Source organism: Grus americana, chromosome 5, assembly GCF_028858705.1.
Source record: "Grus americana isolate bGruAme1 chromosome 5, bGruAme1.mat, whole genome shotgun sequence".
NCBI classification, from domain to species: domain Eukaryota; kingdom Metazoa; phylum Chordata; class Aves; order Gruiformes; family Gruidae; genus Grus; species Grus americana.
In genome coordinates, this window is record NC_072856.1 from 12307793 (window position 1) to 12323810 (window position 16018).

At 49.4% G+C, this 16018-nt stretch overlaps 2 protein-coding genes across 7 annotated transcripts in view; one reads left to right on the top strand and one right to left on the bottom strand.

The window, feature by feature from the left end:
• Positions 1-5705: 5705 nt before the first annotated feature.
• Positions 5706-7850, bottom strand: ADM (adrenomedullin). Its single transcript, XM_054828799.1, has 4 exons — positions 7719-7850; positions 7019-7129; positions 6600-6740; positions 5706-6074 (listed from the first exon to the last, which is right to left on the bottom strand). The coding sequence occupies exons 2-4, from the start codon at positions 7114-7116 to the stop codon at positions 5765-5767; spliced, it is 549 nt and encodes a 182-aa protein (XP_054684774.1). The 5' UTR covers positions 7117-7129; positions 7719-7850; the 3' UTR covers positions 5706-5764.
• A 6183-nt stretch (positions 7851-14033) lies between these two features.
• The window catches only part of SBF2 (SET binding factor 2), a 268358-nt gene continuing 266373 nt past the window's right edge, over positions 14034-16018 (top strand). For 2 of the 6 annotated variants that reach the window (XM_054826392.1, XM_054826394.1), the window contains exon 1: positions 14668-15026. In XM_054826392.1, coding sequence (XP_054682367.1) covers positions 14972-15026 — 55 coding nt within the window. In that variant the 5' untranslated portion in view covers positions 14668-14971. Of the gene's footprint in view, positions 14322-14665; positions 15027-16018 lie in introns of those variants that run through there. The other 4 variants (XM_054826388.1, XM_054826389.1, XM_054826390.1 and 1 more) reach the window with 4 other exon arrangements.

The window sequence follows — 16018 nt, forward strand, 5'->3', positions numbered from 1 at the left end:
TTCCTATCTGGCTCACCAGTTCATCACCACCAGAATGTCTGATGTCTGTAGGCAGTAGGGAGACTAATGATATATGCCAGTTGCATATTTTTCATGTTGTTTATCAATAAAGGACCAGACTATGAATTGGTTCCTTATGCAGAACAAGATGCAGAGCTGCACAGCCCCAGGAAAAAAATTACTTAGAAAAAGTGACTTAGAAATCCATCACTTTTTCCTTGTCTCTAAAGAGAACAAATTTACTTTACAAGGTGCAGCTGTCTTCTTCCAGTGTGGAGACTTAGATCTGCTCCTGAGTCCTTATATACAGGCAGGGAAGTGTAATGGCCTCTGAGAGTTTACTGCTTTCTAGCAGAGAGCCACTATGGAGTCAGGTCATGTAAGGGGAAACGAGGAACCCACACACCTTTTTGTCCTCTCCTGTAACAGCAGTGGGATGAATTACATGGTGGCCTTTTAGTTTTTGAGTGTTTCGGTTTCATGATAACTCCTGTGACAGTAACCACCTGTTAAAAGGACAATAATCATGTTTGTTTGATGAACTGCTTGGTTTGCTCCTGAACTAACAGATAAGATCCATTGTTTGTTCTCCTGTTTCTGCCAATACTACTGGACATCAGAGATTAAGACTTGGACATTTGTTTGTTTATTTTTACACCATGTTAGTAAAGTATGAAGAAAATATAAACCATTTTATAATTGCTGTAAAAGTTGCATGTGATTTGCAAACTGACAGATCTGGGAAGTGATAGTTGACTGAAAGTATTGCAGGAATATTTATTTTGCAAACCTATTCTGAGCGTCAGAATTTATTACAAAATACTTGCCTTCAGCTGGGTTGGACTGATCTTTCCTGATGCCGGAAAAACCCAGGCTTTTGTAAATGGATGGAAGACTCAAGGAGGTCTAGTTAAATGTTTAGTAAAAGTTATCACAGAATCAAAGTCAAAAGATTTCATTTGGCTTCCTCATTGCTGTTGCTGTTGCTGGGAAATTTGCAAGCAAAACACTCCAGTCTTATCAAATCATTAACATTGATTCTAGTCTTCATGGAACCATTTGTTTTTCATTTGGAGACATTATAGTTATCAAGCATTTTGACTAGTGTATATAGCATGTAGTAAAAAGGCTTTTACATAGCAAAGTTCTTTACCTCATGAACAAATTATGCTCCTTCTCCTCATGAAGGATACATGGCCCTGCTCCAAAGAATTAAGTATTTAAAAATTAAAACAATTTCAAAGCTGAGACAAATTATTTGGTGAAAAAGAAACCCTGTTCTTTAAGAAATATTTGGATAATAAAAGCAAACTCTTGTGAACACAATAAACAAATTTTATTTAGGCATAATTGGATTTAGTTATTGGTTGTACTCAGTCATGCTGGAATTTTTTCTCCTGGTGCCTGTGTGCTCTACACTACTTAAGTATGATGTGAGATAATATAAAATGGTGTATTGACGGCACAAGGAAAATATTTGGATGGCTGTCTGGAGTTGCCATTATTGGCTTTAATTATGACTTGCTGTCCTTTGGGTACTAAATGAGCCAGAAAAGTCTTCATATGTGCCAAAGTATTCATTAGTATTCCCCTTTCTGTCATTGTACTTGCAGAAAAAGTTTGTATCTGGCACCTGACTGCAGTTCTTATTAGCACAGACCAAGATGCTTTGCAGATTTTGATAATCATCTGAAAGTACACCGGTGTCTCTACTTTTTGCATGTAGTAGAAGTTGTTCCTAGGTAACAATGGCAAAACTCTTTGACCACTTTCTGATGTAACTGGAGAACATTTTTTGCAGTCCTCCATGGGATGTGGCTGCTTAAAGTAAGTTTTGTGGTACCAGGTGGAGAAGGAAAAATAGTTACTTGTTTCCCTCTTCCAGGTTAGGGGACCTGCACTAGGACTTTATGGGAAAGTGCTTGTATATCAGCATTCTAGGTCCCTTGCCACCATTAGCACTAATAATGGAGCCACAAAAATCTTTCTGAGATAAAAATAGCCTTTGGAATCTGTTTTGGTAATAAAAAATTGTCTATAGTGAAGTACTTTTTCTTTGCCATAGGATGTCTCTAGGGTAGGTACAAAACAAAATAATAACTCATAAAAAATATTCCATGAACTCTCCTGACACTTCACTGTGGAGGCTCTGCTGAGAATGGTGACCACTCCTTTGGCTTCCACTCTTGAACAGACTGGTGGACAAGGATAAATTCCTGCTCCAATACATATTTACCATTGCAAAGCTTAATTTTAGTTTAGACCTTTGTTTGAGCTGAACTTATGTTTTAAGCAGCCTTTGAAATGCTGGCCAGTGGGGCACCAGACTGTTCTTAGAAATGAATATTTTAACTAAGGTGTAGTGTAAACAGATGCTTCTGAATTTGGAGGCATTTGATGACATCTTCCACTTCTCGTCTGTCACATTAGAGCATAAGCTGGTCTTGACCTAAGCACACAGCTCGTCTTGAACTTCTAGGACTTTAAGAGGAAGCTTGCTTTCATGGGCTGATAGAGTTTCACAGTCTTGTTCTCCCTGAAACCTCAGGGGTTTCAAAATCCTCACACTCCTCAGAGATTTTAATCTAGTTCATGTATGGATTTCAACTACTATTTAAAGGTTAATGCCCAACATTTTGATTTGTGGGATGTTCGTAGTGAAAAGATGCTTAGCCAAAGTAATGTAAGTCTTCAGTAAAGTAATCTTCAGTAATGTCTCCTGCAAGAGGAAGAGCTTGGTCTTTATGCTTTAAAAGACATGGTTTCCAAGATTTCAGGGGGATGGAGGGTATTAAAAATAATAACAAAAAAATTATTTTCCTTAGTTGCTGTTTATTGCAACTATGGAGTTTTGCTTCTCCCTGCAAGCACGGCAGGTGGTGCTCTTGATCCTTCCAAACAGAAATCGCACTTAGTAAGGTCAGAATTATGCCATCCAGCACCAGCTTGCTGGTTTTAGCCCTGTCTGGTTAGTCCAAGGATCTTTCAGCTTTGAGTGAAGTGTTTTCTATGAGTGAAAGGGAAAGGAGGGAAAAAATGGTATTTTAACTGGGGACTGGACTTTGGCAGTAAATGAAGAAAAAGATCAATACAAACAAAAGTAGCTAGTTGGCAAGTACATATTTAACCACTCTATAGCCCAATCCAGCCTTATGTCCCAAGTTTAGATGACAAAGATGCTAGCTGTGTAACCCATAAGTAAAACATTGTCGCTATTCAATTTTATGGTTCTGTTGAAGTCATTTTGGTTATGCTATGTACTTAAGTGGGATCACACTTTCACCTACACATTGTAATTTTCCACTGCAAGCACCCCAAAACTTCTAAGCAGTAACTATTCTAATTTCAAGATCTTTCATGATGTGAGAATAGCTGCTTGCTTGTTTCTTAGCTGGCTGCTATAATTTGCGCTGAAGATCATGTATTTCCTGTCACCCCTTACATCTTACAAAATCTGGATCACAAAGGCCATCAGCAGTAGAGAGGCAAATTCTCTTCCAGCCATTAACAAACAGATCGTAATTAAAACTGACAAGTGTCAATCTATATGCATTTTTTTAAAAAAGAACATTTCAAGTGGAAAACCCACCTCTTAAGATTCCAAAATTCTTAGTTGAAAGTGTTTAGGAAAATAACTTAAAATAGGCAATTCTGAGCAGAACTTCAAAACTTTGGGGAGAAAAATCATTATGAATATATGCCAGGTATCTGGTCAACTGGGTTCCTACCCAAGCTTTTTTGCAGCAGTATTCCTGGAAAGGCATCATTGCCAGTTCTTTTGATATTTTTCTTGTAAATATATGTTCCTTAGGCATTTAGTGTTAAGTAAAAAAATATTCCCACTTCATTTATTCTAGCAGCATTTAATGTTGCTGTTCCCCAGTCCTCTCCTGGGGAAGAACTATGTTCAGAGAGACGTTAAAATAGGGGAAACTGTATGTTTTACCCAAGATGTTATTCAAATACCCTTGTTTATAGGTTTGTTTTCTTGGAGTGCAAAGGGTAGACACCAATAGATGGTGCTGTTGGCGCATTAATGAGGTTCAGTTTCACATTTGTTTTCTGCTCTGTGGTTGGAATTTGTTTTAAAAAAAAAAGAGAATAAAAAAAAAAAAGAGAATAAAAAAAAAAAAAAGAGAGAGAGAACAAAACAACAAAATCCCTAATGCTAAGCTTTTATCCAAGATGTTCTGCCCGCACTGAACCGGTCACCATTTAACTTTAACCTGAACTGTGGCCCAGGAAATCCTTCAACATAAATAACCTTGAAAGCTGCCATGACCATTTTTGGAACGTGCTCCCTCAATAAATCTGTTACTTTGTTGTGCAATGTTGAAGTGTGCAGTTGTTTCTCTGATTAATTAGGGCAAAAAATAAACTTGCACGATCAATCCAAGCTGTGACACGTTTCAGCCCTGGCTGAAACATGTGGGTAGGAAAGGCCTTAGAGCCCTCTAAACAGATCTGCCCTGGGATTGTGAGATGCATGCTCGCTTTTGAGTTTACTTGATTTGACTAGACAAGGTGGCTGCTAACAAAGTCTGTGACTGAGGAGTTTCAGTGTGTCACAGAACTGCCATGCTAGGTTAATAAGGGTAGAACTAAACACAGTAAGAAATCATTCATCTTGACCACCTGCCCCCACTAAGGACAACGTAACAGAACTGTTTTATGTAATAGTGTTTATTTTATTTCACATATTACCCATGGAGAACAGCTGATACATTCTCTACATCTTTCACCAGTCTGGAATGCAAGATAAAAAAAGGTATGGAAAAAGAGTTTAGCATTTGACATTCACGATATGAAAAATAGAGGGGATACAATGTTTTAAAATGCCCTTATGCAATATATATATATATAAAACGTATAAAAATAAAATATATTTTCCAAAAAAAAGATACAAACAGGACATGACACAGGACAATCTTAAATATCGATACGTATCTCATGATACACACACACCGCACTTATAATTAACAAAAACCACGTACAATTGCACTTTTCCTCTCTGTGACGTTCAAGTATATCGCAGTCCCCGCAGGGACTAGTGAGTGTCCGATTCCCTGCCGGGTGCAGATAACGCAGAGGGTAGAGCAGATGTGGGCGACCTGTCCTTGCCGAGGGCTGAACGCGCACCCTCAAACGCATGGGGACAGAGGGCGAGGCCGGGGCCGCTGCCCCCGGGTCCGGGGGTGCCGCGCAGCGGCCGGCGCCCACCGGAGTGTCCTCCCCCGGTCGCAGGGCTCCCCTGAGCAACCCCTCCTTGGGGCAGACGGGGCCGGGGCAGCTCTGGGCGCAGCTAGCCGGCAAGGAAGGCCCGGCCCCCCGGGTGCAACGGCGGGGCAGCGGCGCCTCTGGCGGCCGCGGTCCGGGCGCCTTCCAGTCCCAGGCGGCGGCGGGCGCGGGAACCGGCGGTGCCTCGCCCGGGGAGGGTAAAGAGTCAGTGACCGCCCCGCCGCTGCGGCGAGCGGGGGGAGCAGCCCCTGCGCGTCCCCAGCGGGACGCGGCCTTCACAGGTTCCCCGCGCCGTCTCTCCGCGCCAGGCGGGGGCCGCAGGACCGGCCGCCCCTCGCCCTGCCAGGCCCTGGCGGCGCGGCCCGCCGCTCCACCGCCCCCGGCCCAGGGAGGGCGCGCCGGGGTCCCGCCCGGACAGGCGCTTCTCCACGAATTCGAGCGGCGGCTCCCGAGCAGCCGCGGACCTCCGGAGCGTCCGTGTCACAGTCAATCCATCCGAGTCGGCTTCGGCCGGGTCGTGCGGCGCTCAGACCCCGAGGATGGAGGCGAGGGGCTGCGCCCGCCGCGTCCGGGTGCGCCGCCCGGCCCGGGGGGAGCGAGGCGGGCTGCGGGGCTCGGGCAAGGAGCGCCGCCTGCGGCCGTAGCCCTGGGGGCTGATCTTGCTGGCGGGGGCGGCGTCGTCCTTATCCTTGTCGGTCAGCTGGTAGATCTGGTGGGCCAGCTTCTGCACCGTGCACGTCCCGAACCGGCACCCCGTGCGGATGGCTTGGAAGTGGGGGAAGCTGTTAATGCTCTGGCGGTAGCGCTTGACGCGGATGTGAGCATCCTCCCGACTGCTGCGAAGCAGGAAGAGAGAGAGCGGGCATGAGAAAAACGCAGTGGGGCCCCGAAGAAGGGGACCCGGTGGGCCCGGGGCGGGGAGGGCAGGGAGCCCCCAGGCTGGAGGCGGGCCCGTCCCGACGGTGCAAAACTCCCCACCACCCCCCACCAGCCCCCCCCGGCTCTGCTCTCCGCCGAGCGGCGGGAGAGGGGCGATCTAGTCGCAGAGCAGAGCTTGCTGCCGATGGGAGAAGAGGCCCCGCCGTTTTATGGCTGTTACTTTATCTGTGGATCCAGAGCTCAAGTTACTATTTATATTTGACTTTCACAGTAAAGGCGCTGCTATCTCCCGCCAGCTGAAGAGCGCGGGGAAAGGGAGGCGGGAGGCTGCTTTCAGCGCGATGTGCAGCCCGGGCAGGACCTGTCTCCGGGGCTTGGGGGATCTATAGCGAGAGTAAGCCTAAACACCCGGAAACGAGGGGACCCTCAAACTTTCCACTGCCTCGAGCAAGTGCCCGAGCCCAGAAGGGGCTGGAATTTACCTGGGATGCGAGACTCGGAGATCCTCCTTCACGTCCTGGGTCCGTATGAGCGGCTGCACGTCGGCGGCTGCCCCCAGCCCTCGGAGCGCGCCCGAAGGCTTCACGTCCCGTTTGGCTCGGCTCAGTGCCCATTTCGTCCATCTGAAAGGAGCGCAAGGGAAGAGGACAGCCTGTTAGCGCAAGCCTGCAGGGAGGGAGCCAAACCAAATAGATTCGAGGGGCAAAATCTTTGCCAGCGCCAAGAATTTTTTTTTTTTTTTATGTTTCCTGAAAGGGCATGAGGCCTTTTAGGAGCTGTGCAATTCCCGCAGGGAATCGAATCCCTCTGATCACGGCCGGAGCCCGGCGCGGGGCGCGGAGGCTCCGCAGCTCCACGAGTGGGGCTGGGCGCTGGCAGGAGGGCGCGCTCCGATACTCACTTTCTTTTGAACTCTGTCGCTACGTCCACACTTGCAGCATCCACCCCGAAGAAGGTCACAGAGCCGAGATATAGCAGGGCTACGTGAACTAGTTTCATTCTGGCAGGGCTCCTGGTGGAGGGAAAAGAGAAGAACTGTAAGCGTGGTTGCTAATAAAAGTCAAGTAAGGTCTGTCCTTTCTGGTGATTCCAGAGAGCTCCTTCCCTCAGAGAGCCCCCAGGCTACGGGGGACTTTGTGTGCGATATGAACCAGAAGCTAATATTTGCTCAGCAACTTATCACAGAGTAAATAACAGAGCCTCCAAAGTTTACGTTTTGTCGAGAGTTTTACTTGCAGAGGCGGCTGAAAACCAGCAGGATTTCCAGAATACCCCCAGCGGCTTTCACTAGGATTTAGCAAACCCATGAGATTAGAGAGAGCTGGCTATCGGACGCATCGTTTCTAAACTCCAGCAAGTGTTTTGCTGCCTGGAAGTTTATCCCCTGATAGCTCATCTTCCTACTTCACACGCAGAACCAGCTAGCTCTGGATCTTATGTTGTAAACTGCAGCTGACGCCAAGAGCCAGTGCAAGGCTCTGCAGCATAACTCCAAGCTCTTCAGAACAGTCCAGATTTAGTAGATTTTTACTTTCTCTCCACCTCCCCTGCATCTTTTTTTTTTCTGTTGTTGTTGAGGGAGGAAAAAAAATCGTCCTTACCTGACAGTGAGGATAATCCACTGAGACAAATATTCTTGTAGTAGCGATCCGAACTTGCAGGGTTTCCTGAGGAGCGAGAACTCCTTCTTTGTGCGTCTGAAGTAACCACTGCCGAGCTGCGCTCCACCGCTCCCTTATTATATGCAGCGCAGAGTGGGTGGACCTTCACGTGGCCAGGCGATTTCTTCGATATCCCTCTTCCCACATCCGAAGCACTTAATCATTCCAGCGTGGATTGGGAGCAACCCATGCTACGGTAAAAATAAGAGGATTATTGAAAATTATCTTAAACACCCCCCTTGGTATTTTGTTAATTATAACGACAGCTTTTAGGTGTGGATACCGAGTCATGGCATGACTTGCAAAATCTGATGAGCCCCTCAGTGTGTCTTACTGGGGACATACTTTTTAACTGCCGATATATAATTATGTTTACACGGTCTGTAGCATAATTTCTCATTCTAGGCATCTTAAATCCAGGTGGGTGGAAACAGGGAGTGGGGACTAGACTCAATCAATTTCAAAATCCATGCAAATCCATCAAATACCAACGTTCCAAAAATAAACCCATATTTGGACAACGTGAATTATAATGAGTAACTGTAATGAATGCCAGCCTTCTTTACATAAGTAAGGAGGTGACAAATCAGACATCATTAATATTTATGACTCAGCTTGGGTGCATTTTTAAAATCTAATAAAATGTATTTGATTTACTTGATCGATTCAAATAAATCACAATTTAAATGGTTTTGGAAGATGAAGGTCAGAATGCACTTCTGCACCTTTGAACAAAAGAAAGGCATCGCTTTGGGGCAAACACAGGATCACTGAAACGCTTGGGGTTATGAACGCCGGGGAAGACTTGCCCCGTGTCGTTTTATCCCCAATCCTCAAACCTTTATATGCGGGAGTACCCTTACTTGCCCGGTTATAAAGCTAAACCAGTGCATAAACGTTTTCAGGATCAAGGTATCTAACAGCATTCTCCCGGCTGGCCAGCAGCAAAACCTTAGTCTGCCCACCTTTTTTTTTTTTTTTTTTTTTTTTTTTTTACAGTCTTTAACATCTTTGCTCTGTGACGCTTCAGAAATGCAGAGGTCCGGCTTCGCAGGGGGTGCTGGAAGCCCAGCACCAGATGGATTGTTTCTGTACTTACTTATTGCAATGCAAATTCAGCGGAATCGAGGGAAATGCCCCAGGAGACTTGCGCCCTGAGGCGCCAGGGTCCCCTTCCCAGCGAGAGATACTGGGGAGGAAGGAATGAACTGCCGCGTGCGAGATGTTTCTCTCACATCTTGCCCTAAGCAAAGTGTTTCAAAAATCAGGTGAGTATGTACTCGTGACTCTGCCTTTCTAGATAACCGCGGTATATAACACCCTGGAGAGGTATGTGCAAAGGGATGACTGAAACTTTCCTGTGCACGGCTGACTCGGTCTAAGGTGCTCCCTCCCTCCCTTGCCAACAGCATCCAGGCATTTGGAGGCTTCTGTCTCTGGCATCTACCTGTACGGGAACTGGCTGGCCCGGGAGCCACCACCCCGTTCGGCTGCCGTCCATCCGTCCCTCACACTCTCTCCGCCGGTACCCGTCGGCAGGGAGGGTCAGCACACGCTGCAGCTCTTCCCCTTCGCATCCTCACGCCAGCCCGCCTTTCCTCCTCGAGCTCCCGGCGTGGCTCGCTCGGGGCGAGGCAGTTTCCCCGTCCGTGAGCCGGCCGCCGGGGTAAGCCCAGGTCCCCTCCTCTCCGCACCTGCCCGACTAGAGCACGGGACGCGGCGGCGGCTCTGGGGGCGCCGAGAGCCATCAGGGCAGCGCGGCGGCTGCCCCAGGCGGGGAGCGCAGTAGGAGCCGGCCAGCTCCGGGCTCTCCCTCGTCCCTTCCGCCCGCTGGCTCGGGCAGCTTCGCGGAGCCGCAGTCCTGCTGTCCTCCCCACGGACCGTGCTCCGGAGCAGAAATGCACAGAGCGAGAGGCTTGAGGTGTAAACTCAGAGAGGAAGAAATGGGAAAATAGGTGGTCTAGAGTGGGACTGTATCATGACCAGAGCTGCACAACTGCATCAGACCACAATAAGTGGATTTTAGAGACCTCGTAAGGCAGCTCAGGCTCGACTGAGTTCAAGTATTTCCTTGATCAGCAGAAGTTGAAACTGAATCTAACTTTTCTGAATGAGAAGGCAGGATTTGGTGTGATGAACATTGCTTTCATTCAAATTAAGTCTCCTGTTCCAGTAAAAAAATCACACACTTCCCCAAATGCTGGAAAATCCCTGGCTAAACGGGAAGTGCATTTTGTATACTCTTAGGCAAACAATGCAGAAAGAATCCTGTGTTGGTTAGGAATAGTAACAATAGTAGTAACACAACTCACATGTGAGTACCATACTGACTACAACTGTCATTTTAGTGATACAAAATTAGCTCATTCTAATTCATGAGGTGGTAAAGTTCGGCACATAAATGATCAGTTTGTTGCTGACGTGACCTGTGAATGGGCTTCAGCAGGTAAAGCTGGTTCAAATGTAACACAAAACATCATGTTCTTTGTTCAGATGCTCATTTTGCTCTTCCAAAGCAGTTGCATTCTCATGCAGTTTGGAAATGAGCAATAGTCACTGAATTTGTACTATGAGGTAACAGTGGCCCCTTTTAAAAAAATGTTTAATAAATAGTGAGTTATTTCCATTTTGAAAGAAGTTACACAGAATGTTCCATGGAAATATAATTCACAAACTATTGTTCTGAGGCAATGCCATGCAGTTCAGCAAGACTGGGCTCTCCTCTGAAGTGCATGGTTTCCTCTGGATGCTGCCTCATCCATTGCAGGGAAGTTGGCCTGGAGGAACATCCAGCTCTTGTACTTGTTTACTGATTATCTTGGATGTGTCATTTAACCTCTCAATGTTGCCATATGTACAAAAGACTTTACAATATGTATCTGCTCTGGCAGATTGTGAAGATTAGTTGCTGTTTGTATAGCATTTTATTCAGGCTGAGTTTTATTCCAAAAGCAAAGGTCTAGAATCTGTAGGCATCAATGGGGAATCAGTTTGAGGCAAATACTCTGTGCTGATTACACAAGAAAATTCATAGAATCATAGAATGGTTAGGGTTGGAAGCGACCTCAAAGATCATCTAGTTCCAACCCCCCTGCCACGGGCAGGGACACCCACCACTACACCACGCTATGGTCCAAGCCCCATCCAACCTGGCCTTGAACACTTCCAGGGATGGGGCCTCCACAACCTCTCTGGGCAACCTGTTCCAGTACCTCACCACTCTAACAGCAAAGAAGTTCTTTCTAACATCTAGTCTAAATTGACCCTCCTTCAGCTTGAACCCATTACCCCTTGTCCTGTCACTACACTCCCTGATAAACAGTCCCTCATCATGTTTCCTGTAGGCCCCCTTCAGGTACTGGTAAGCCGCAATTAGATCTCCCTGGAGCCGCCTCTTCTCCAGGCTGAACAATCAGCCTGTCCTCATAGGAGAGGTGCTCCAGCCCTCTGGTCAGCTTCGTGGCCCTCCTCTGGACTTGCTCCAACAGCTCCATATCTTTCTTGTACTGGGACCCCCAGAGCTGGATGCAGTACTCCAGGTGGGGTCTCACAAGAGCCGAGTAGAGGGGCAGGATCACGTCCCTTGACCTGTTGGTCACACTTCTTTTGATGCAGCCCAGGACACGGTTGGCTTTCTGGGCTGCAAGCGCACACTGCTGGCTCATGTTGAGCTTCTCATCAATCAATACCCCCAAATCCTTCTCCTCGGGGCTGCTTTCAATCCATTCCCTGCCCAGCCTGTAGTTGTGAAAATTGTTGCTTGAAGCCAGTGGAAGTGCCTTTGCGTGTTTCATTCTGGGTTTAAACAAATTCTACTGAATTCATATGCCATGAGTATGAATATACTTGATTATTTTTCAGGCTGTATGAAATCAGCAGAAAAATACTAACAGAAGAATGACACCCCATGAAGGATGTAAAACCTCAGTCAAGCCCCACACAGAAAGGCCTTGCTGCTAGTGCATGCACTCAGCCAGCTTTGTCTGTGCCAAGGGCACAGTGACAAGGGGTGATTTCATTTTTGGTGGTCCCATTGGAGGTGCTTTTGGTAAGCTTTACATCTGATAGGTTTAAGTACACCCAAAAAAGCTTCCTAAATGAGGGTCGGATGCATATTGGTAGGGCAAAACCTGGTCAGGGTCATGGCCGCTTCCCTGTTCTGGCATGGGGTGACACTGGATTAAGGGACTGCAGGCAGTGTGACCTTTATATTTTCTGAAGGAGGGGTTAACAGTAGAAGGTATTGTGAACCTTCACATCTTTTTGGTGCTAAGCACACAATCTGAGTGTGGCAACATTGTCCCTGGTGTGCTTTCAATCTCCTGGAGAGGCTGCAGCCCCACAGTTCTTCTCCTGGGATAAATATGTGGCTGCTTACTGGGTCATTCTGGAGACTTAGGCCTTGGTGTCCACCCAGAGCTGCTGCTCCATGAGCCCCCTCATCTCCTGTGAGGAGCCAGGCTACTCTGCTGCAACAGAGGGAATTATGTTTTTGGTGGTCTGGATGAAAGTTCAGTATGCTTTGCATTAGATTTTAGGTGAGCAAACAATCTGTTTGCTCCACTTCCTCAGTTGTCCTATAAAAGATTGCTCTATACTTAAGGGAAGTTAAGGAAGTAAGTTACAGATGACTGACTCCCTTTGCTGTCCATGCCGGTACACAGCTGTGTTCAAACCCAGATGAACAGTGCCCTTCCTGTTAACATGAGTACTTAAGCCATGCCACTTCTTATGACATGCTTTATAAACTAATGAAGCTTTGGTTATATTGGTCTAGGTGAAAGAAGGAGCAAGGCTGTAAAGTCGGTGCTAGTAGTACTGGGGAATCAATAAGTAACATCTTCCTCTTGATCCAGCATTTGTTAACACCTCAGGAGAAGTGTTAGGTGATATTCTCCTGCTAGAGGTGCTGGCTTAAAAGAGCAGTGAGACTTAACTACTGCAATTTGTTATTCCATATTGAACCTTTTTATGAGTGCAGGTACAATAACCCTAAGGTCCCATTTCAGCTCCAAATTAGGTAATTTCTTAGTCTCTCTAAACTTTCCCTGCATTATCCCTTGCTTTTGTAAACTATTGCATGTCTTGGCTTTGTGCTGTTGATCAACTGCAGTATCCCTTGCTAGGAGTTATGGTGATGAGCTTTATCCTTGTCCACCTCACAGGGGTAATGTGTGGCTTCATTAAGATTTGCATTTCCTTTGTTGCTACTTCAGAAATACTTTTAATCAAAAAGCTCAGTGTTTTGAAAACAGCTTTGTGGATTTCACTCATTAAAGTCTACAGGATCGTGAACCAAAATGCCTATGCATAAGTCACAAAAGGTATTCCTTCTTCTAGCTCCTATCTAGTATAGGAAGTGACTGACCCCGCAGAGCGTGTCTCTTTCTTGAAAGGTATAGTCAGTCTTTTTGATATATGTATTACACGGTTTTCTTTACTTTTAAAGTTAAGAAGCAACCTTATTAAGTTTAGATCTTTCTACATGGCATCTATTTCAAAACAGTCAAGCCACGAAGCTGATTACTCCAAGGAGATTTTGGCCACTGCCCTCTGATGAGAAGGCACAAGGAAGAACACTGTACTTGATTGTCAAAGCTTGTCGACCAATTTGCCTCTGGGTTATCATTGCATTGGCATGTCCCAGCTAAGTTGGAGGTGCAACAATTGCATGTTTGAAACAGAAATGTCAGTGTGAAACTGCTAATGACTGTCTGCTGGGTCGCTCATGATGGTGGATTGTCAGGAGCAAATCCAGTGAATTTGCTGCATTTCCACATGCACCATGGTACCCACAGCTGCTGCAGCTACTCACTGTAGAACAACTGATGTTCTTTGCGTTCTTTGTTCTCTCTGTGCTGTCAGACAGGACGTACATAGGAGCTTATCAGAATGTTTTGGCAGACTCTGCCACTTAACCAAGCGCTCTACTGTCAGACACCCATCTCTGCGACTGCTGGCAAGCCTGCCAGGCTTCCGAGGGTGAGTCCAAATGGTGTTGGCCTCATCTGTACGTTATAAATAGCAACGTGAAATCTCCCCGCTGCCTTGCGGAGCAGCGCCCTGGCAGTCACCGCGTGTGCCCAAACCAGGACGTCGGAGGCAAGGAAGGTTACGTCGAAGCACTGCTGGCCGTCGACCCCGTTAGCAGTCAACACCACTGGCAGGCTCCCACTGCCAAGCTGTGCGACCTGCATGGAAGGGGGCACCCACATCGGCCAGAGCGGGCGGGAGGACGCGGCAGCCGGCAGAATCGGGCAGCCGCGCACCGCAGGGGAGGGCAGTCTCCTCAGGGCGCTGCTGCCGCGCCCGCTGGGGACAGCGTCGGGGGTCGCGGCTGCTGGTGTGAGGGAGGGCCGGGGCTGAAATCTCTTCCCCGTCACTCGGCTGCCTGTCGGGCGGTCGGCGGGCACCACCACAGAGTCCGGCCGAGCCGCGCCATTGGGGCCGTTAGCGCCGCGGCAGCCGCACGGGCCGACTTCCCCCGCAGCAGCATGTTCCGCACATCCCGGACAAACCGTAAACAGGAAACATCCTGGAAACGTAAGTCTGGATTCCCGAGGCTGAGCTCGGGGAGATGGCGTTAGTTCGCCGCCGGGTTTTATTTTCGCACAGCCTGAGCGGGGACGGTGCCGCTCCCCGGCAGCTCCTCTCAGGAGAGGTCCCCGCGGAGGGCCGTGAGGTGAAGTCCCGCTCAGGCACCCCAGTTTTCCCGAGCGTGCAGATCGGTCGGACTTGCTGCGGTTTTTGGGGTTTTTTTCAGGGGAGAAAGCGTCCCGGACCCCCTGCCCCCTGGGGGGGTACTTTGCAGGGAAGCTGCGAGGAGACAAAGCCCACGGCGGGCGGGGAGTGCCCCCCCGCCAGGGCCCTCCCCACCCGCGGTGGGCTGCGAAGCGAGGCGATAGCGTTTGCATTGGTGACCCCCGACGACAGCCAGCGGCCTGGGGCAACGGGGCCGCGCCGCTTCAGCCGCGTGCCGCCGGGGAGCCGGGAGCCCTCAGCCCACGCCCAACCCGGCGGGGTCACGGCGCAGCGGTCTCAGCGGCGCGCAGGCGCACAGCGCGCCCGCGCCTTCAACATGGCTGAGGTGGTGCTGCTTCTCTTGCAGCGGGCGCGGAGGGGAGGATGCTGAACCTCCTGGGAGCCGCCGCCGCAGCAGGGGTGGTGAGGCCTGAGGCGGGCTCCTCTCAGCCATGGCCAGGCTGGCCGACTATTTCATCGTGGTGGGCTATGACCACGAGAAGACAGGTAGGTGTGGCTGCGCGCAGGGCTGCCCCGCGGTGCCTGGCCTCTTCCCCCCTCCCCTCGTTTCTGCCTGGCTCCGGCCCCCTCCCGCCTCCGGTCGGGCCGCAGGAGGAGGAGACTGCCGCGCACACGGGGCGCGTGTCCGGCCGTGGGGAGGAGGGCGGCTGAGGGCAGCGGGGCTGGCCTCACCCCCGCGAAGGGGCGCAGCGGTCGGCAGGGGCGAGGGAAGGGTTAATCCCTCTTTCCTGAGGCGGAGCGGGCCGGCGGGAAAGCGGAGGGGCTCCTTAGCGGCTGGTCGGGCCCTGGCACCTCCGCCTGGGGGGGCGGCCTCGCCTCCGTCTCGCGGCCTCGGCCCACCTGGTAGCCCTGCTAACACGGCCCCGCCGTGAGGGGGGCATGGCGCGGGGCCGGGCGGGCGGCAGCCGGGCAGGCCTTGCCCCGCCGCCCCAGCCGTTGGAAATGGGCAGCGGTTCCTTCGAGAAAGCGGGGGCAGGTTAAAATGTCGCCCACGGACGTGCACAGCACCGGTCCTCCGGCCCGACCGACAACCGGTGCCCAAGCGGCGGCTCCCGCTGGGCAGGCAGCGGAGGCCGGCTGGGTGCTGGGCGTGTTTGTGCCGTGCCTCTTTCCCCAGCCGCCTCTTCAGAAAACGGAGGCACTGGCTGCCGTTCCCCCACCTCTGTACTGTTAACTGAGGCACGTACACCCGCGGCCTCAAAGGAAAAGAAAGACAGAGGGGGTCTCGGAAAGCAGTGAGGCTATTTGCCTGTTTTCACTGGCGGTTACAGCTTATCCCCTGTGAAAGAAGTGCCGCAGCTAACACCTGGGGAAGCGCCGTGGCACTCGGCGGCCTCTTCAGGAATGGCTGCTTTTCTTAAAGAATCGAGATGTCTGTCTCCTTGGGTGAAAGCAAAGTGGTGTTATCTGCTATCGTTTTGTGGGTAAAGAGAGAGTGGTTTCTATTACGTAACTTTTTGTTATGATAATATCACATT